The sequence below is a fragment of the Vombatus ursinus genome, unplaced genomic scaffold, assembly GCF_900497805.2.
Source record: "Vombatus ursinus unplaced genomic scaffold, bare-nosed wombat genome assembly UNPS02011369.1, whole genome shotgun sequence".
NCBI lineage: Eukaryota > Metazoa > Chordata > Mammalia > Diprotodontia > Vombatidae > Vombatus > Vombatus ursinus.
Genome location: NW_020951147.1, coordinates 6,069,331 through 6,089,622, shown reverse-complemented (window position 1 = coordinate 6,089,622; position 20,292 = coordinate 6,069,331). Strand labels below are relative to the sequence as shown.

The 20,292-nt window shown below is 57.9% G+C and overlaps 1 protein-coding gene across 3 annotated transcripts; it reads right to left on the bottom strand.

Annotated features, from left to right (window-relative positions):
- Positions 1 to 3,198: 3,198 nt before the first annotated feature.
- Positions 3,199 to 20,000, bottom strand: MAP4K2 (mitogen-activated protein kinase kinase kinase kinase 2). 3 transcript variants are annotated; one of them, XM_027856261.1, is made up of 32 exons: positions 19,892 to 20,000; positions 19,585 to 19,642; positions 19,401 to 19,491; positions 19,051 to 19,115; positions 18,628 to 18,683; positions 18,168 to 18,215; positions 17,824 to 17,866; positions 17,424 to 17,496; positions 17,214 to 17,345; positions 17,067 to 17,129; positions 16,762 to 16,843; positions 16,451 to 16,558; positions 16,281 to 16,359; positions 16,072 to 16,130; positions 14,963 to 15,006; positions 14,825 to 14,863; positions 11,997 to 12,030; positions 11,734 to 11,839; positions 11,460 to 11,548; positions 11,333 to 11,374; positions 10,997 to 11,081; positions 10,723 to 10,802; positions 10,330 to 10,390; positions 9,783 to 9,906; positions 9,336 to 9,394; positions 8,047 to 8,150; positions 7,398 to 7,575; positions 6,483 to 6,551; positions 6,267 to 6,353; positions 4,512 to 4,582; positions 4,367 to 4,422; positions 3,199 to 3,665 (listed from the first exon to the last, which is right to left on the bottom strand). In XM_027856261.1, the coding sequence occupies exons 1-32, from the start codon at positions 19,985 to 19,987 to the stop codon at positions 3,578 to 3,580; spliced, it is 2,469 nt and encodes an 822-aa protein (XP_027712062.1). In that variant the 5' UTR covers positions 19,988 to 20,000; the 3' UTR covers positions 3,199 to 3,577. The 3 variants fall into 3 exon arrangements, with proteins under 3 accessions (XP_027712062.1, XP_027712063.1, XP_027712064.1); XM_027856262.1 differs by having other exon boundaries at positions 19,925 to 19,992; XM_027856263.1 differs by lacking the exon at positions 14,825 to 14,863.
- Between the last annotated feature and the right edge of the window lie 292 nt (positions 20,001 to 20,292).

Here is a 20,292-nt window from a genome sequence, read left to right as displayed (position 1 = left end):
GCCTCTCAAAACGGCCTTCTGCCGTGTTGGAAAGAGGCCCTGGTTAGCAAGTATGGAGGGAGTGCCTGCCCACCCCCATAACCCCAAGGATCCTTCAGGCACAAGTCTGAAGTACTTTTTCCTTCTGCCTTTCCCAAACATTCCCAAACCTCCCTCAGTACTCCCCATTTCAGCTTAGAGCCCGCCAGCCTCCAAGGGAGGTCTGGCGGTATGTTAACCAGCCCTTCGTGCCCACGCTGGAGCTCTTTGGCCCCTTGTTGACTCCCCACACAGATCACAGGATCTAGAGCCAGAAGGGAGTCATCTTGGGGGTCATCTAATCCAATCCCCTCATTCTTCAAAGAAACAGGCCTGATGTTTGTAAAGTATAAGCCGCCTGAGGGCAGGGAGAGTGCCACTTTTCTCTGTATTCCCAATGCCTGGCTGTGGCAGTCACCCAGTTCATGTTGTTGGATTGATTCTACGGGCTTGAACACTTCATGGCGCACATTCAACTTCCGGGTCATTTATCAGAAGCTTTAATGAGGTACATCCTAGCACAAATCCCTCGGGGACACCACTGCTTGTGATTCCCCATTCACAGAAGGGTCTAGTTCTGACTCTTCTGTTTCTTCTCCGAAAGAGAGCTTCCTATCCGTGACAAATCAGCTCCTAATGCCACAGTGACTCAAACGTTTTTAGTATTAGGTAAAAAAATCTTGCCAAAGACTTTATGAACGGTTAAATCCCACCCCCTGGTTTCCTAGTAGCCACATGCTCATGGCTAAGTCAGACATGAGTGTTACTTGCCTCCACAAAAAGCATTCAATAATTCTCCCTTCTGTCGGTGAGTCCGCCAGCTTGCCCAGGATAGTGGTGAGTCTGACTCAGCCGTAGTTCCCAGGCAGGTAAGGCTCAGGGAAGGCAAGAGTCATTAAAATCAGCCTACAGTGGCATAAAGAGCACGGGATTTGGAGGCTCTTGGCTGTCACCTTCTCCCTCCCGCACCCACTGGGCTGCCATCTTCCTCTTCAGTAAAATGAAAGGGTTAGACTAGACAGCCTCAAGGCCCCTCTCAGCTATACTCCTGTAGGCTGACATTGCTCTAGGGGTTTAATATTTATAAAGCACTTTTCACCCTTTATTTCATCTGGTCCTCACAATAAGGCTCAGAGAGATTATCAGTGGTCGCACAGCTGGTGAGTGCCCATAGTGGGATCAGAACCCAGTTGACTTCTTTCTCTCCCCTGTAGCACACTGCCTCTCGGGGCACAAATGAACATAGTAGTATAGTGTTTGATAAGCCCAAAGAATCCCAACGTCTACGATAAGGACTCGCTACTGGACAAAACCCGTTGGTAAAACTGGAAAGCAGACTGGCAGAAATTAGAGAGCAGCATTTGCACCATCTACACAGATAAGCTCCAGATGGATCCGTGATCTATATAAAAGGTCATATCACTGATGAATTCTAGCAATAGAGAAACAACCAGGAACTATCCCCACTAATCCATGTGACCCAAAACCCTGGATAGGGGAGGAGCTCCTGACCAAACAAGGGATGAAGAGGAACAAAGAAAGTAAAAACCGCCTCTCAGGACAAGTGCACCTTGTCAGACGGAAGCTTATTGTCTTTGTTTTAGCACACAGTTGGCACTCAATAAATGTTGAGTTATGTTGCAACACCGACTGTTTTACCTGCTGTTTATGAATTAGGTCTCAAACAACAGCTGACATAGCCTTCCACTCTCTCAAAACCAATCCAGCAAACATTGATCAAGCACCTACTATGTGCAAAGCACTGGTCTTGTGGGAGCCAGGACTGCCTCAAACATCAAGGCAAAGAAGGCACTTAGGGTCTCTCTTCTCCCTGCCACATGGAGCCAGCCTTTCTACTGCCATCACCACCACTGGACACTCAAGATGTCTTGCCTCTGAGATTGAAGAGTCTTGCTATGGTTGGTACTGGAGCCCCCCGGCAGTGAGGTGTCCTCTCCTTTGCTCTGCCCTATCTCTAATTTGCCTTCGCCATGGCGGGTCTCCACACAGCCCTGACCTCATGAACACACGTCCTAAGGTTTTGTTTTTGTTGCTTTTGTAGTTTCCATCAGGGGAAGATGAGCTCTTGGGTGAGTTTTTGGGCTTTGCTTAGTGTCAATCTCAGTGATGATACGGGCCTTGGTTTTTCCATCATCCGAGTCTTTTCAGTCCTTAAGATCATAGAGTCACAAGAACTGGAAAGCATTCATGATCACCTGAGCCCAAACCCTCTCCTTTTATAGAAGGGGAAAATGAGGCAGAGAAAGGCAAGGAGCTTGCCCTAGATCATAGAGGGAGTCAACATCAGACCGGGTTTTAAGCCCGGGGGTTCCTCGGCCCATAGTTATTTATTCTAGGATTCCGGTAAGATTTTTTTTTATATGTATTTGATATATTTTATATATCAATTGATTTTGTAATTTTCAAAGTGCTTGAATAGCCATTGCCCCTTCTCAGCCTCACAGCCTTGAAGGCTGGTACCATTCTCTCCATTTCACAGATGAGAAAACAGTCTCAGAAGTGAAGGCATTTGCCCAAGGTTACATGGTAAGTAGCAGGGCTTCAGACCCCTCTCAAGTTTTTCCATTTCATCCTCTACCTCCAGGTTTCCTGTGGGCCACAACTTGGTTACTCTGTGTGGTTCACAGATGAAATGAGGCCTCTTTATACCCAGAATGGGTACAAACCCCAGTTGGGACGATTCAGGAAGGAGGCAAGCAGACTGGTGGGAGCTCACCAAGGGGCCCAAAGATTGCTTCCCATTTTAACTCATGATTCCTAGCGGCCAAAAGACTTTCAGGGCCCCCTGCATGCAGCTGCCCCTGGACAAAGGCCTGGTCACTCTGGCCAGGCTCTTTCCTAACAGATGCTTACATAGTCTACTCCTCCCTCCGGGCTTCAGTCCTTCCACTCCAGCCAAGCAATCCTCCCTCCTGCTGGGGTCCAGGCCATCACGTGCTCCCCACCCCAGTCGACGTAGGCCCGGGCCCTGCCCCTGTTCAGAAGGCAGCCTCTGGAAGTCCAGAATAGAAGCATGGTAGCCCTGGAAATATGCCTGAGCAGCACCTGGCGTCACGGGCCACGTGAATGTCACGAAAAGCAAACACTTGGCGTCTCCAATGAGGGGCTACAGCAGAAATGCTCCAGGCCTTCACACCACCCAAATAACCACAGAACCCAAAGGAGGAAAACCGGTGGACTTTAATACCAATACAGTTCTCTGTTAAATACCATGTCCCAGGGCCATGAACAGGGGCCCCAGGGGCCAACACCTCCCTGGGGGATGGAGAGCTCCTGGAGGGGGAGCCGGGAATGTAGGGGCGCATGGCCGGTGGAGGACGAAGTCACAGCAACTTGGTCTTCTCCAGTTATTGCAGAGCTGTATTTTGGGGGATTCCTGCCCCCCTCCCTGCCCCCGACAAACACACAGGACACATCTCAGGAACGTCATCTCCCGGCCTCCTCAGCTGAACGGAAAGGGCCCACAACCCCAGGCTCTGCCCACGGGGCACGCTGGCAGGGCCCTGTGGCCTGGGCATGGAGGCGAGGTCAGCAGGGTTCAGTAGCTACTCTGGTGGCCGGTGAGAATGTACAGATTGCTTTGAGCCCCAGGGTTGTCTGTAGGGGTGCTCTGCAGGACGATGTCTCTGGTGGGAGGAGACAATGGCGGGACAAAGAGAGGAAGATGGGGCTGGGATGGGGAAGCGGGCCAGGCAGAGCAGAGGAAAGCCAGGGCATGTCCATAAAGGCCCCCAGGCCTGGCCTCGTGGGGCCTGGCCAACTCCTGGAAGCTGCTTCTGCTCAGCCATGGTACTGGGGACTTTACCTGCAGCCCCACAGCTTTCACCTCCTGCTCTTTCTAAACTCCCCCAACCTCAAGATTCTCTGTCTTGAGGCCTCTTAGACCTTCCTTTTGACTCCTGGGCTGAGACACCTGCTGGACCCACCTCTAATCCCCACCTTCCTCTTCTGCCTCTCCCACCCTAACCAGCATCTGCTCGCTCTTTCCCTGTTTCCACACGGAACAGCCCCCTTCAGAAATGACCCAGCAAAGTAAGGTAACAAGATGGCCCTACGCTCCTCAGTATCCCATCTCCTGGGGAACTCCACCTTGCTTTCCTCGAGGTTGGGGGTGTCTGGCTGCGGAGAATGGCCAGCCAGAAGGCCCCCACATTTCCCATCTGCCTGGGCTTTCCAGATTGCCCTCATTGGTCCATTCTTCAAACCCCAGGCTCACTCTCAGTCAATCAGGAACCCTCCCCAGCCCCCACAACTTCTCCATTGACATTCGGTCAACTTCTGGCCATCCCTACCACCCTGGTCCCCTCAGCAAGGCTCCCACTCTTACCGATGGGCCCCGAGCACTTGGAATATCCTCGTCTCATCGGTGATCTCCTGAGTCAACTGGGGGAGAAAATGAGGGGCATGACAAGCAGGAGGCATCCTGGCCCTGCTAGGGAACCCCCCCCCCACCTCCAGGGGCCCAACCTCACCTCATTTGTCTCCAGGCTCCGCCCCTGCATGCCATGCTGCCAAAATGCCAACACGCTGTCCTGCAGGCAGACTGAAGACCCGGAGAGGGTCAGCAAGGCCCTAAGGGCCCGGAGCCACCCCCTCATCTCTGCTCCCACACCTCCCATCTCCACATATGCCACAAGACCTTAGATCTAGGGCTAAAAGGGTCCCCTGAGGCAACCTGGTCCACCCTCCCATTTTACAGATGGGGAAACTGAGGCTCCAGGGACTAAATGACCTGCCCAAAGTCAGCAGGCAGAACTTGCCCAGCCAGTGGCCTCCCAGGCAAGGTTCCCACAAACGTTTTCCGTCCTGATAGAACGGTCCAGATCATGTCAGCACACTGGCCTGCCCATCTGGCCACCAATCAACATTTATTAAGCATCTCCCCGACATGAGCAAGGCCTGGGGCTGGGAACTGGGCAGAGGAAGATGAACTGGGCCGGGGAGGGGGGGCCCTGCCCTCAAGGAGCTCACAGTCTACCAAGGGGAAGTACTGGGAGGGAGGTCATAGAGAGCCGGGCCTGGAGTCAGGAAGAGCTGAGTTCAAATTCAGCTTCAGACACTCACTAGCTGTGTGATCCTGGCAAGTCAATTAACCCGTTTGCCTTAGTTTCTTCATCTGCAAAATGGGGAGGGGGTTGGGCTTGATGGCCTCTGAGGACCTAGGCCTTGTAGCTCTAGGTCCAGGTCCTGTAAGTGACCTTGGAGAAGTATGGAACCTTTCTGGGCCTCAGTTCCAATGATCCTGCGAGGAGGGACAAAAGCCTTTCTGCCGTTGGCAGAGCAGGGAAGGCTTCCTGGAAGGGGCGGCACCCAGCCTGAGCCTTGGAACAAGGTAGCCCGAGATGAGCACAGCCTTCTCGGGCCTTCGTAAATGCCCGTGGTGGGCAAGGACATAACAGCCGGAGGCTGTCGGGTGCTCCCAGGTCCACAAAGCATCTGCAGGGGATCTCATCAGATCCTCACAGCAGCCCCATTTCACGGAGAAGGAGATGGAACCAGACAGGGCAGGGTGACTCGCCCAGGGTCACGTGGCTAGAGAGTGTGAGGCTGGATTTGAACTCGGGTGCTTCTGCCTCCGCCGTCCCCCCAGAGCAGCCTGCTCCCGCGGCCCGGCACGTACCCGGAGCGTGGCCTCCCACCCAGGCCACCCTAACGGGCGGGCGCGCCTTGGGCACCTCTGGGCAGGAAGGGCTGGAGAGCAGGGCTGGGAGGGGAGGGAGCGGCCTGCAAAGGGATTTGGCCCCTGGATGTCAGCAGGGCAGAGGAGCCCCACCTCTGGGCCAGGGCCTGGGGGCGTGGATGCCGGGGTGGCTTGGCTCACCTGAGAGGGGCGTGCCGGGACCACGATGGGGAGCACACACTGCCTCACACATGCACAGCCACATGCTTGCATGCACACAAATGCAACCACGCACACACCACGCACACACCACGTACACACCACACACACATAATCACATATGTGTGCACACATATACCAACCACACAGTGTGCGCACACACACATGTATGCATACTTACACACAGCTGGACGTGCACACATACAGCCATAAGTGTGTGTAAATATACACACAACCACACATACACACCACACACATGTACACACAACCACATACGCACATACACGTAACTACAAGGCACCACAACCCACAGACGCACAGCACCTACACACCCCCGCACCTCCTCCTCCTGGCTCCCCCACCTCCAGCATTCGGGCATCTCACTCACCCACGGTCTCGATGGGAAAGTCGAAGGTGAGCTCGGGGGCCAGGGCGCCTGTCGGGGTCCCCTGAAGGTTGACGATCCGCACACAGCCTGCGGGAAGGGCGCAGGCAGGGCTCAGGCCCAGAGGACAGCTCCACCTCCCGCCGCCCCGGTCACCCCGCCTTCCCGGCTGCCCCAGCCGCCCCCGCTGCCCCAGCCGCCCCCGCCGCAGTCACTCACGCTCGAAGCACACCAGCACTGTGTCTCGGTCCACCTGGATCACCTGCTGGGCAGCGCCTGGAGCCCCCTCTGGGGGCAGAGGAAGCGCGAGGTTGTGAGCAGGCTCCGGGGTCGCGCCAGCCCGGGCTCCTGCCCCTAAGCCTGGCCCCTCCCTAAGCCCAGCATCTCCTCCTCTGCTCCTGGTTCTTCTCTCACATTGTCAACCCCCCCCCCCCATTTTACAGATGGGGAAATTGAGGCCCAGGGAGAGGGAGTAACTGACAGGATCATAGGAACACGGATCCAGAGCTGCCATGGGCCTTTGGGTCCAGCTGACCCAACTCCCTCATTTTACAGATGGGGAAACTGAGGCCCAGACATGGCGTGGGATTTACCAAAGGTCACATAAGCAAGTAGCAGAGGCAGGATTCAAACCTGGGCTTTCTGCTGTGTGATTCCAGCCCCTCTCTGAGCCCCAGTTGCCATCTCTGTCAAACGGGGGTGCTAATCTTTGCTTCACTGACTTCACGGGATATTTTGAGGCGAATGCTTTGTAAGCACTCTTGGGGGCAGCCTAGCATGGCAGAAGGAACCGCAGCTTCACGGCCAGAGGACCTGGGTTCAGATCTTGCCTCGGTCACTGGGTGTGACCCTGGGCCTCAGTTTCCCCATCTACAAAGTAAAGGAGTGGGACTGGGCAGGCTCCAGGATCCTATAAGTCGCTGCCTCAGTTTCCCCAATGGTAAAAGGAGACACGAATGACCTCTAAGGTCCCTCCAGCCCTGAAGCGGAAATCCTGCGGTCATAGAGGCTTCCCCAGCCTCAGTTTCCTCATCTGTAAAATGCAGGGGTATCCTTCAGTTCCAGAGACCCTTAAGGTGAGTCTGCAACGGGAGCCCTCCTCCTGAGCCCTGGAAGCCAAGGCTGCGTGCTCACCAGGAGGGATGAGGAAGTCAGGGGCGGGCCCAGCTTCCAGCGGGAGGATGTGGAACTGGAGGCCCAGGCCGGGTCTGCCGGGCCCAGTGGCCCCCACGCACACTTGAGGCAGCTCCTTCCCTTCCAGTATCAGAGGCTCCAGGAGCCCCAAAGGATTGGGCAGGACGGTGGTGAAATTCTGCATGGGCCAGAAAAGTAGAGGCAGCAGCCTTCCTCACCCTGGCCAGGGATGGGTGGGCTCAGAGACCCCGTGTGCCCTCCCCAGTCCCCAAGGGCCCCCCTCTGCCTCTAACCAGGGACGGGCGGGCTCAGACACCCCGTGTGCCCTCCCCAGCCCCCAAGGGCCCCCCCCTCCCCCCGCCAGGGATGGGTGGGCTCAGACACCCCGTGTGCCCTCCCAAGCCCCCAAGGGCCTCCCTCTGCCTCTAACCAGGGATGGGTGGGCTCAGACACCCTGTGTGCCCTCCCCAGTCCCCAAGGGCCTCCCTCTGCCTCTAACCAGGGATGGGCGGGCTCAGATGCCCCGTGTGCCCTCCCCAGCCCCCAAGGGCCCCCTCTGCCCCCCAGCCAGGGATGGGTGGGCTCAGAGACCCCATGTGCCCTCCCCAGCCCCCAAGGGCCTCCCTCTGCCCCACTCAGGTTCCCATACCTTGAGAAGCAGGAATTTCTTCAGGGGCTCATACCACTGCAGGAGCAGCAGGGCAGAGGGCAGAGCAGCCAGCAGGAAGGTGCTCCCTGTGTAGGGATTTCGAACTGTGGAGGGGAAGAGGCAGCTAGCTGGGCCTCAGCACCATTCAACAAACATGTGCTAAGCACCTATGTGTGAGATTCGAACCCTGGTCTGCTGACTCCATGTCCCACGCTCTAGCCACTAGGCCACGGCTGAGAGCAGGGAGGAATAGAAGGGAAGCCTTTGACCTCCACGTCCACCCCCTGACCACTGACGCGGCCGACAACAACTGTCATTGTGAGGAAGGCCCTCGGTCCTTCTTCTGGGCTCCATGAGCAGTCCGGCCCAGGCTCCCGGGCCCTCCTCTCCATCCACCCACCAGCCAGCTAACAGAGTCATCCCTTGGCCTGGGTCTGACCTCACCCACCCCCCACGCTTCAGGGACAGGATAAAAGACAAACCCATCAGCCTACCATCGAAAACCTCTTCCAATACCTTTCTAACCTCATTTCCTTTTTTAAAGTTTACTGACATCTTTGGTTTTATACATCGCCTTCCTTTTTGGATATATCCCTCCCTCGACACCCACAATTCCTTGTAATAAAGGAGAAAGGGGTGGGGGGAAGCAATTCAGCAAAACTAGCCAATACACAAACCCAGGCAAAGGCACCATCAATATCTGCCCTTCACACACTCTCCTTACAGGCAGCCTGGACTACCACTTAACTAATTCATGAATTCAACCTGTCATCTCCCACCTCCACGCATTTGCACAGGCCATGTCTGGAAGGGTCACTTCCCTCCCCTCCAACTTTCCTTATCTTCTTTTGATTGGAAATTTTTTCTTTTTTAAGCCATTGAGATTAAGTGACTTGCTCAGGGTCACACAGCTAGTAAGTGTCAAGTGTTTGGTCTGAGGCCGGATTTGAACTCAGGTCCTCCTGACTTCAGGGCCAGTGCTCTATCCACTGCACCACTGAGCTGCCCTCTTGTCTTCTTTTGAGGCTTGGCTTGGCACTATGTCCTCTGTGATGCTTTCCCTGACTCTCTTCCTTCCTCAAAGTCCCTCAGTTTACTTGTCAGTAAGTGGACTGTGCTGTACCCTCCTCCCTTGATGTCCCAAAGGCCTAGCCCCGGGCCTGGCACACAGAGCCCTGCAGGAAGAGCAGGGGTCCGGCAGGCAGAGATGAGGACAGAGGGGAGTCGGGTGCAGGAGATGGACGGTCAGCGTTAAGGTGTGGCACTGCAGGCCCACCCCCGGCTCTTACCCACACGGCACTTGAGACAGCCTTTGGTATCCGCAATCTTCGTAGAGAGTGCAAAGCGCCTGTGGGGAAAGTTGGCATGAGCTAGCCCGGGACCTCTGACCCACCATGGCCTCGCTCCTCTCCTTCAGAGGCTGGTGGAGCGGGTCAGAGGGCATAGGCTAACCCTCCCCCAGGTTACTGCCAGCCCACCAGATTCTAAGAGAGGAGCGCTGCTCTCAAGCGCTCGCTGGGCCCCGAAGTGAACCCAGACCTGGTCTTCAGTGGGTCAGCATCCACCTGGACCCCCCAGGCTGATTAAGCTGGCCTTGCCAGACCCCCCGGGTCCATCCGGGTCTCTCCCGAGGGACAGAGCCAAAAGAGCCCGGGAAAGGCAGGAGGATGGGGAGGGCTGCCCCGGCACCGCTGCCCAGAGCCCCAGGGCCCTCGCTGCCCCCGACCCCACACCACCTGGGGATGATACGCTGGGTAAGCCGGTGGGTGGGGATGGCCAGAGGGACCTGCCGCTGCTGCTGCTGCCGACGTTGCTCGAACAGTGCTGGCAGGTCATGAGCCCAGACGTGGGTGGTCTTCCCTGGGAGGGAGAGATGAGGGTTATCGTTACGGCCTATTACAACATTTCTCTCTCACGGTGACACTGATCAAGCTCCTTATGAAGGAGGTTAAAGCACATCTTACAGATGGGGAAACTGAGGCAGGGAAAGGCGAAGTCCCTTGCCCAGGGTCACACAGCTCAGTGAGCACTGGAGCCAGGAAGACTGCTGCGATGAAATTCAGATGACCCGGGTTTCAGCTGCCGGCTCTGCCACTTAGGACCAGCGTGACCTTGGGGAAGTCTCTTAACTCCCCCGTGCCTCAGTTTCCCCATCTGTAAAACTCCAGGGTTGCAATAAAGGGCCTCTGATGATGGGGTTAGTGGTGGTGACCCTGCGAGACGTTTTGGCCCCCCCAACACCTCCCACCGCCCTCTCCCAGCCCCGCCCACCCCCTCCAGCACCTGACAAGGAGAGAAGGACATTGTTGACACAGTAGAGCCAGAAGCAGCGCTGGGGAATCAGCTGCAGGACAGAGACAGCCACATGGCTCACTCGCCCAGCTGGGCCTCAGTGCCCCCCACCCCCAGGGGATGGACCCAAGCCCTAAATCCCTCCCCCCTTGGACGTTCCTGGAGCCCGTGCCCTCTGCCCGGATCTCTCCTCGCCACCTGTCCATCACCCTGCCGCCCCTGGCCATTCCTGGGGGACGGGTCCTCTGGGTACATCTCATGCCCACGGCACCCAGCACAAGGACCTTGCATGTGGCCTCGAATGGGATAAGATAGGGTCCTGCTCTGCCTGCCTGAGGGCCGAGCGCCCCACCCCCACCCTCACCTCCACCTCCTCCTCCTCACCTTCTCCAAAGTATCCTCATGTAATTCGTGTAGATTGAGGGTATAGATCCCCTCCTCGGCCCCCACCACCAAGAACTGGTCTGGAATAAGAGAAGACGGGGTCGGGGACAATCAGCCGCCTGTCTCGAGTGGGGAGTCGGCTGAGAAGTCCCCCCCACCGAGGCCTCACCCGCGGCCCGGGTGTCTGGCTTCTTCCCCGGCCCCGCCCCCACCCCTGCTCCTCGGAGGCCCCACAGGCGGCCCAAGGCAGGTGATGCTGCTGCAGCCACCCTACCTCGGGTCACAGGGTGAATCCAGGTGACAGCGGTGTGGATCTGAAGCGGGCAGCCATTGAAGACTTTGGAGAAGCAGGCGCCCATCTGGGGCAGAGGACGGACAGGACCAAGGATGAGGGCGAGACAGGACAGAAAGGGAGACACCCCAGGCCTGCCCTCTTGGCCTGGGGCCAGACCCTTCCTAGCTAGGGGACAATCCCTCCAAGGCTCTGGGCCTCAGTCTCCTCATCTGTTCAAAGGGCATGGATCTGAGCACTGACTAGGCCATCAAAGGCCAGGGGCCAGGGTGGGGTGGGGCAGAGCAGGACTGAGGAAGGCCCTGGGGGGACACTTACATGAACTTTGGGGGTGGGGGGGAGGCCGTGACAGCAGGATCTCTGAGAAGGAAAGGGAGGGGGCTCAGAGCCGGTTTCGTCCAGTTCCCCATCATCCCTTCCCACAGGCCCAGGGATCCCTGCTGACCTCAGTGTCTTCCTTGCGCTTCATGGTGGCCCATTCGGTAGAGAGCAATGGTGGGGTTTCGGAACAGGGCAGAGCCAGCTCTGGCGTCTCTGGCGGGCACGTGGACCAGCTGTCATCCCCCACTCCTCTTCCCCTCCCCCACAGTAGATGCATTTCTCCTCCTCCTCCTCTTTTCCTCTGCCCTAAGGTTTCCCCATATGGGCCTGGGCATAAGGGGAGCTTTCCAGAGCCCCAGGGACCCCCGGAGACCCCTTCTCCCCTGGCCAAGCCTCACCTGGAGGGGAATCGGGAGAGTCCACTTCAGAAGGTCCCGGGGGTCCGGGACCCCCAAATGGTGACCGCTTAATGGTTCCTGTTCCGTCCTCAGGGGAGTCCAGGACCTGGGGAAGTAGAAACCAAGCAGCACCCCGAGTCAGGCGTCCAGCTCCTGAGGCTTTTTGGCCTAGCTCACTAGGCCCGCTCCCTCCCGGGCACCCAGGCACATTCCCATAGACGGCCCCTCCCCAACACCCAGGCCCCCTGCTGTCTCAGGCCCACCTGGTCCTTCAGAGCCGGCTTCATGGTCAGACTCCTGTTGGGGGAGAGAACGCTGATGACAAGGAGCTCCTCAGAGCATTTAGCAGCTGGCCAAGCACCTTCCTCGTAACCACCACGAGGTCATGAGGGAAAGCACCACCTAACCTCCAAAACCAAAGTTCTGTACCCAAAGGTCCCCCAGACCAGCTGCTCCCTGGCAGGACTCTGGCCAGCACAGAGCCACAGACTTGAAAGTCATTCAATTCAACAGGAGCTCACTATGTGCCACACTCTCTCGGAGACCCTGCCCTCAGGGAGCTTGCCATCTACAAGGGAGTACGACAGAGGGGAAAGCAAACCCAAGCGACTTCCGGAGAGAATGCTATGACCAGGGCATTAGGAAAGACTGGCCAAGCTGTAGCAAGGACCCTACAAGGGGGAGTTCAGGAGAGAGGGCATTCCAGGCAGGGGGACCATATGTACAAAGGTACCAGGCAAGCCCAAGTGTCAAACGGACCCCCGCATCTGCTGAGGGTACCCATCCTGGGAGTCGGCCTGTGAGCTGTCAGGCCCCTGGAGGTCTGAGCAAGCCCCGCCCCACACCCCAACATCCCCAGTGTCCCTACCTCCTGCCCCAAGCGTCTGGAGAGAGAACAGGTTAACACCGCCCTCCACGAGCACAGGCCAAGGAAGGCGGGCCCCATCAGTCAGGACCTTTCCAGCCTGGGCCTAACAGATTCCCACTTCCTCCTCCCCTTGTACCTGTGATTCAGATTTGTCCACTGCAGAGGAAAAACACTTTTGGCTCTGTTATCTTCATCTTGCCGTGCTCTTCCCCCTCACCCAGGTCCTACTCTGCTCTGCCACCTGTCCATGGGGCCCTCAGGAAATGCCATTCGAAGGTTAACAAACTGCCCTCACCACACACCTCTTCCTTCTCTGCTCCCTCCATCTTCTTGGCTCCCCCAGAAGTCCCTTTACCCAGCTGCCCTCTCCAGTCCTGGGGGCTCCTCTCAGACCCCCTGCACACACTGGGCACAGAGCAGGACACTCTGCGCTACTTCTCGGACCACGTTCCTGGGCGCCTAAAGCTTCTCTTCCCCAGCACCCCCTGGCACCCTTAGCATCTCATCTCCCAGTCGAGAATCTCACCTCCTACTTTACAGAGAAAAAACCAGCCTCTTCCCTGGGCCCACTCTGTACCTTACCGGTCCCAAGGCTTGTTCGTTGAAATAAATGACTAAACCGTCTAAAAAAGGAAATCTCGTCTCTTCCTGCTCATCCCAGGAGTCTCTAACACAGAGATGCTGCTCCATGACAAGACCCGCCCCTCCCCCGGCCCCCGCAAAGCCATCCTCAGCTGCCTCCTCTCCAGGTCTCCCTCTCTGTGGGTCCTTCTTCTCTTCAACATCTACGAGCTTCCTTCCTCTCAGTCTACCAGCACACCCCGGCCTCCACCAACAGGCCCCAGCCTCCACGGTCTCTCTGAAGCAAATGTTTTCACTCGACTCTGCCACACGCAAGGTGACTGACGGTCTCCCGGAGGGCTTTGAATTACAATTCTCATCTTCCTGTGTCCCTCTGCGGCTTCTGAACCCGTCGACCCTGCCCTCAACACCACACACACACACACACACACACACACACACACACACACACACACACACACACACACACACATACACACACACACACACACACACGATTGCCCCACGGCCCAGTGGGCTATCTAACGCTCGTCTCTACCTGCCTGTCTCTGGCTGGTCCAGTTCCACCCAGCAGGAGTGTGCCCCCAGGGCCGTGTCCCATGCCTTCTTCTCTCCTCTCCCTATACTCCCCCGGGAGGTCTCAACGGTCACCCTTCCACAGACGGTCACCGTTCCACAGATGACTCCCAATTCACAGACCCATCCCTCACCTCCGGTAGCCCAGTCTACCTTCAGGGCGTTCACCTCTGGATCTCCCACGGGCATCAGAAACTCCTCTTCCCCATCACCCCTCCCTCCCTCCCTCGCCATCTCTCACCAGCGGGCACCACCATCTTCCCGGGCCCCCAGGTTTGTGATCTCAACGTCCACCCTGACCCTTCCCTCTGACGCGCGCTACCAAATCTCCTACTCTCTTCCTCTCTGGCATAGCTTCATCTGACCCGCTCACTCCGCTCACACGGCCACCCGCCGTTTCAGGCCAGACTATCGTGACAGCCTCCTCGGCCTCTCTGCCTCCAGTCCCCCCTTGCCCAGGTCATCCTCCACACGGCTGTCAAGGTGGTCTCCCTGGGGCACACGTCTGTCACTCTTGGGGTAAGACCTCTCCCTATGACCTTGAGGATAAGATTCAGACTCCTCCGGCCTGGCGTTTAGGGTCCTCCACACTGATCCCACCGGCGTAGGCTCCCCTCGGCTTTTCCAGGCTTCTTTCCCATGCCTCCTCTCACCCCTTCTTCACTGCAGCCAGACAAGATAACTAGCTGCTCCCGAATTCGGCCTCTCAGCACCCAGGCTGAGGCCATCCACCTCCTTTGGGTTCTGGTCATATGCTCCCTCCTCAAATGCCCTTGTATCTACCCATCTGGGGACATAGGGGGTTTCTTCCCCCTGGGAGAATGGAAGCTACCTGAGAGCAGGCATTCTTTAACTTTTGTCTTTGCACCCCCAGTGCCAAGTGTCTGCTGAGTTAAGGTGGGGAGCCCAAGGATGTTTATTCCCAAGAGAAGATGAAGATGATAGAGACCAGCAGAAAGAGCTGTACAAAGTACAGTGGGCAGCCGTGGGAGGTGCCGCCTGGGTCCGGCCACCTTTGCTCTGAGCTTCCAGAGAAGTCCCCGTCCCTCCAATCCCAAGACTCACCTTTCCTCCAAGGCCTCTTGGACTGACTGCAGCAGACTCCTGAGCAGAGAGGCACAGAGGGGCCACTGAGCCCGAGGCCAAGCCCCTGTACTGCCCTCCCCTCCCCCACCCCACCCCCAGGCCACTGTCCCCACCTACCCGGTCAGCTCTTCCTTCTCTAACAGCGTCCACTCCTCCTCCCACTGTGTAGAGAAAAGGGAGGTACTGCTGATCACATGGTCCTGGGATAAAGGTCTCATTTCCAAGACATATAAGGAGCTGATTCAAAGTCCCCAGAATAGGAGTCATTCCCCAAATGAGAAACAGTTTGAGGAAATGAACAGACGGTTCTCAAGGGAATCATGAGGGCCTTTGCCGGACCTGGGCAGGGATCCCCACCGTGCCGTGGAGAGAAACCTAGGCCATCTATACCCAGAGGAAAAAACGCTCCAAACCACTACTGAAGAAATGCAAATTAGTAATAAAAATAAGAGCTAGCTATGGATAGCACTTCAAGGTTTACAAGGCACTCTGTAAATCTGACTTTATCCCAGTAACAACCCTGGCAGGGAGCTGCTAACATCATGCCCGTTTAAGAGTTGAGGAAAATGAGGCAAGTAGAGGTTAAGTAACTTGCCCAAATTCACACAGCCAGAAAGGATCTGAAGCTGGATTTGAGCTTGGGGCTTCCTGACTCCAAGTCCAGAACTCTGTCCCCTGCACCAGCTAGTTGTCATTAGTTAAATTAAAACAACGCTGAGATTCCACCTCACCCCCGTCAGATTGGCAAAGATGACCCAAAATAGGAAAACAATAAACGTTGGAGGGGTTGTGGGAAAACAGGCACACTGGAGGAGCCGGGAGTGGGGAGGGAGGAGTTACCTGGAAATGCTTCTAACACAAAAACAAAACACACCAGTAAGACTAAGAAAATAAAGTACTGAGGTCCCGAGGATTGGGCACAGAGCCAGAAGGAATCTCAGGGATCACCGAATCCAGCCCCTCCATCCCACAGGCCGGAGGAGGTGGACTAGACCATAGACCAAGGTCACGCAGGCAGTGAGGGTCAGAGAGCCCTCTTGGCCCAAAACCAGGGTCTCTCTACTTGGAAGTGGAAGTGTCAGGCGTGGGTGGCAAAACCGCCCCAACCCCTCTTGGTGTCCTCACCAGAAGGCCCTGAGCCTAGAGAAGAACCATCCCGCTCACTTGGCGTAAAACCAGGGCCTGGACCCTGGATGTAGATTCTGCCCTTCCACGGGCCTTCTTACCGGCTCACACAATGGCTCTGTCTCCTTCCTCCTGGGAGCACCAAACTTGACCTGGTGAACTAGAATGAGACTGGACAATAAGGAGGGAGCCCAGCAGGGATAGAGGGCCTGGGGCAAGGGGACAGAAAGGGTGAGAACACAGAGGCAGAAAAAGAGAAGGCCGTGGGGAGCCCCACTTCTCCTTCCCTCCACCACCCGCTGTCACTCACACTGGATCTCCGATGGGGTCCTCTCTGCCTGACTGTGCTGCCCCCTGGAGTGGATCGTGTCAGGAAATATGTCGTAGGTCTGCAGCAGAAAGGTACGGTGAAGCTCACCCCGCCCCATGACGTGTGCCGCTCCCTACCCTCAGCCCAGGTGAGGCTGAGGCTGCCCTCACCTCCAGGTCACAGTCCTCCGGGTTAGGGATGCCCAGGTGGGGATCGTTGAGTTTGTCCAAGAGCTGCATGAGGAGCATCCGGGGGAGGGTCTGGGCTGTGAAAGGGTGCTGGAGGTGGGGAGGGGGAAGGAATCAAACATACGGGAGAGTCTGAGCCACCCCACCACAACACGGCTTCCAGCTTGAAAGCATACGGCCCTTCCAGGAACTGACAGACACCCTCCCAGCCTCAGCCACCCATGCCACTAACTCTGCCCTGGCCCACCCTCAAAAGGACCCCCGTCCTCCTCCTCTCCCAAAGTTTCTCTGACCTGCAAAAGCTTCTCAGCAGGGGGCCTTTTCTTGGGGTTCTTGGTCAAGGCCAACTTGAGGAAATGGTGGAAATTCTGGGACCTGAGAGCCAGGACAGGGTCAGAACTGGGCCAATGCCCCTGGGGCAGCCCCAGTGACCACCACACACACACACACACACACACACACACACCCAACGGGGGGGGGGGATCAGGAAAGCTTGGATAGGTGGAGTCACCAGAGCTGAGCCTTGGAGCTGCTGAGGAGGCATGGGGACAGCCTGGGCAAAGGTCTGGAGGTGGGAAGTGAAGGTCAGGCTACTCACCAGCAGGTCTTCTCCTTCAGCTTGGGAGGCTGGAAGCTGCTCTTTGACATAAGCATTAATGCCCTGCAGGAGGAATGGGGAAATCGGAGATCAGCTGGGGGCTCGGGGCTGGGGCACAGGTGGGGGGGGGTGAAGGCACCGACCGACCTCATGGGGTGCAGGTGGAAGAGTGGGGGCTGAAGCTCGGCCAGCTCGATGGCGGTGATCCCGATGGCCCAGACGTCACAGAGTTCATTGTAACCCCCTTTCCGCTCTACAGCGGCCACTTCTGGGGCCATCCTGGGGGCAGGGAGAGCGTGTCACCTTCTCTGGGCCCCCCAGGGGAGCCCCTTCTAGGGAACGGGAGAATCTCCTCACCAGTATGGTGTCCCAATGAAGGACTTCCTCTTGGCCACGGACGCCGTGAGCTCGCCAGACACGCCAAAGTCAGCTGCAGAGGGAAGGGATGAGCAGCCAGGTGCCCAACCCAGACAGACTTCCCCCTCTGCCTGCAGCTCTGGAATCAGGATACACCTGGCTCCTTGGCTCAGCTCCCTGTCTCTGGTTCAGCTGGAGCCCTCCCCTCTTCCCAGATCCCCAAGCTTCCAAACTGATTCACCCTAAGTGCCCAAACCCACTGACCAAGAGTCTTGGGGGCAGTTGGATGGGGGCACCCAAGGATTCTCCCAGAGCCCCTGTCTCTTCTGGTTCCACCCACCCCAGTTCTCCCCAATCTCATCCCCCCAGTGACCCCAGGCTCCCCCTCCCCAGCACTGACCCAGTTTGACATCTCCATGGAGAGTGAGGAGAAGGTTGGCTCCCTGTAGGGACAGAGGAGGATAAGTTATCCACCCCAAGTGGACGGTATCCCTGTGCCAGCTTCTCTAACCCCCGGGGGTCCCTCCACTAGCTCAGTTCTCCCTCACATACATACCAACTTTCCATCCTGTGGGCCCTATAGTTCCCACAACACTCTGCCCAGAAACCTGCTGCTCCAGCAGGTCCTCAAACCTCCCACGTCTTTCTGTTTGTCTCTCTGGCTGGCTGGCTCTCTCTCTCCCCACACACACACACACACACACACACACACACACACACACACAGCACCTTCCCTTCCCCTACCTTGATGTCCCTGTGAATCTTCCCCTGAGAATGGAGATGATGCAAGCCCTGGGGACAGGAGAAACCTTTGGGTCAGCCCTTAGGCCCCCAGCTTCTCCCTGCCACTTCCAGGGTCCCCAAATCCATCCCAGGGCCAGGTCAGGTTAAGGAGCTCAGTGGGGGTTTGGGGAGGGGCTCCCCACCACCACCCAAGCTGTTTCCTCCCACCTCTACTCTCCCCCAAACAGGAAGCGGGTGAGGCAAGAGGGAAACAAGAAGCTTCCGGCAATAGGAGAATGGCCCCACCCCTTCTGGCACCAGTCTCCCACCAGGACCAAGAGGCCCTTCCCACCAAGGGACCAATTAGTGGGCCTCAGGGGAATAGCTGAGTCCCTAGCCCAGCCCAGGCAGACAAGGAAAGGCAAAGCAAAGGCAGGAAAAGGACTACCAGGGGGTTGAAAGCAGAGGAAGGGCCCCCTACCTTTAGGGCCTCCCGACACACGTAGGCAATCTGTTTTTCCTCCAGGGGTCCAGTGGCTGAAAAAAGGAGAGGTGAAGGTAGAGGCAGGCCCATGCGGCCAGGGCCCTGTCCACTCAGAGGAAAGGGCCCTGCTAAGGTTGGGGAAGAAAGAGTAATCAATTCCACACTCAAGAGCAGTCTGGGGACGTGCAGACACCTGAGCTCCAAAGCCTGGGACCATCACGAAGGCCTGTGCTTCCCCTGGATGGGGTCAGGGTCCACGCCCCCACAGAGCCTCCGAGGGAGCTCGTGAGGGCCTCAGCCCCCACCAAGAGTTTGAGCCTGGGCAGATGCCCCATTCCCCACTGTTCAGTCTTCCTCAGCCAAAGCAGCAGCTTAAGGCTGGAGACAAGGGCTCTGGGGGAAAAGGGGCCCGGGTCTCACCCTGGTAGATCTCCTGCAGGGACCCTCCTCCACAGAACTCCATGCAGATCCACAATCTGTCATTTCTGAAGAAGAAGGAGGGGGGAAGGGGTCAGGGGAAGGGTCCTGGTACAGAACTTAGAGACCACCTAGACCCAGCCCCTTATTTTACAGAGAAGGAAGGCTCAGGGAGGGCCAGTGACTCGGCCAAGACCACCCAGTAACGGGTCTAGCCGGCATGCTAGGTTTAAGGCCGGCATGTTCTCTCCGCTCCACCAAGACGAGGGTGTCCCAAGATGGCATCCTTCGACTGCTGGCAGGCAGCTGGCAGCCAGAGGGAACAGCTGAGGCCGAGGGGCGGGGGTGGTCACCTGAGGTAGCTGCCCAAGTAAGTGACCACGTTGGGATGCCGACATTCTTTAAGGATGGTGAGCTCCTGCTGCAGGGAGCTGATGTCATCTCCTGAAGGAAGGGAAAGGCTTCTGTCACCTGCTGTGTGCGCACAGGAGGCAGAACCCCCACCCCCTCGGCAGCCAGGGACCCCACGTGTCTCACCTGGGTCTAGTTTGACTATCTTCACGGCAGCCAGCTCGGACGTCTCCGTGTCCCGGGCCTGTAACGGAGTCAGGAGGCTAGCGGAGTTGCCCGCGGAGTTGCCCTCGGCCTGCCCATCAGGCCGGGATGGAGACGTAGGGCAACCTGGCCTCCTTCCCCTTTCCTGGGCCGGGCCGGGAGGCGTCTGCCCGGCGGGCGGCGGGTGGGCGGCGGCGGGCGGGGGGGGGGGGGGGGGGGGGGGAGGTGCAGCCCACAGCCCTGTGGCTCTCCCCCTCCCTCCCCCCGGGGCAGCCCTCCCCGCCCGCACCTTGTACACATCCCCGTAGGTGCCGGCCCCCACCCGCTGCAGCAGCTCGAAGCGCTCCCGGGGATCCTGCAGCGACACGTCGCGCAGCAGCGACATGGCCCCGCTGGCGGTGGCCGGCCGGCCCGCCCGCCCGGGAGCCCGCAGAGGCAGCAGCAGCTCAGTGCCGCCCGCCCGCCCCGAGGGGAGGAGCCCGAGCAGAAGCCCAGCCTGAGCCGGAGTGGGGCGGGCGGGGCCGGGGCGGGGCGCGGGGGGGGGGGGCGGCCCGGGGATTCCCCGCCGCGGGAAGGGAGCAGACGGCACGGCCGGCCCGCCGGTGCCCACTCCCTGGGCTGTGCCCACCCCCGACCCCGCGCCCAACAGCATAACCGCGAGAGCCTCGGGTTTGTTAAAAAAATTTATTT

Excerpts from the sequence above, each read along its gene's own strand:
- MAP4K2 (XM_027856261.1), bottom strand. The coding sequence starts at position 19,987 with ATGTCGCTGCTGCGCGACGTGTCGCTGCAGGATCCCCGGGAGCGCTTC. Across the intron at positions 18,216-18,627 it reads TGTGTCGGGAGGCCCTAAAG|GGCTTGCATCATCTCCATTC; the intron begins GTAGGGGGCCCT and ends TCCTGTCCCCAG. Across the intron at positions 12,031-14,824 it reads CAAGAGGCCTTGGAGGAAAG|GAGTCTGACCATGAAGCCGG; the intron begins GTGAGTCTTGGG and ends CTCCCCCAACAG.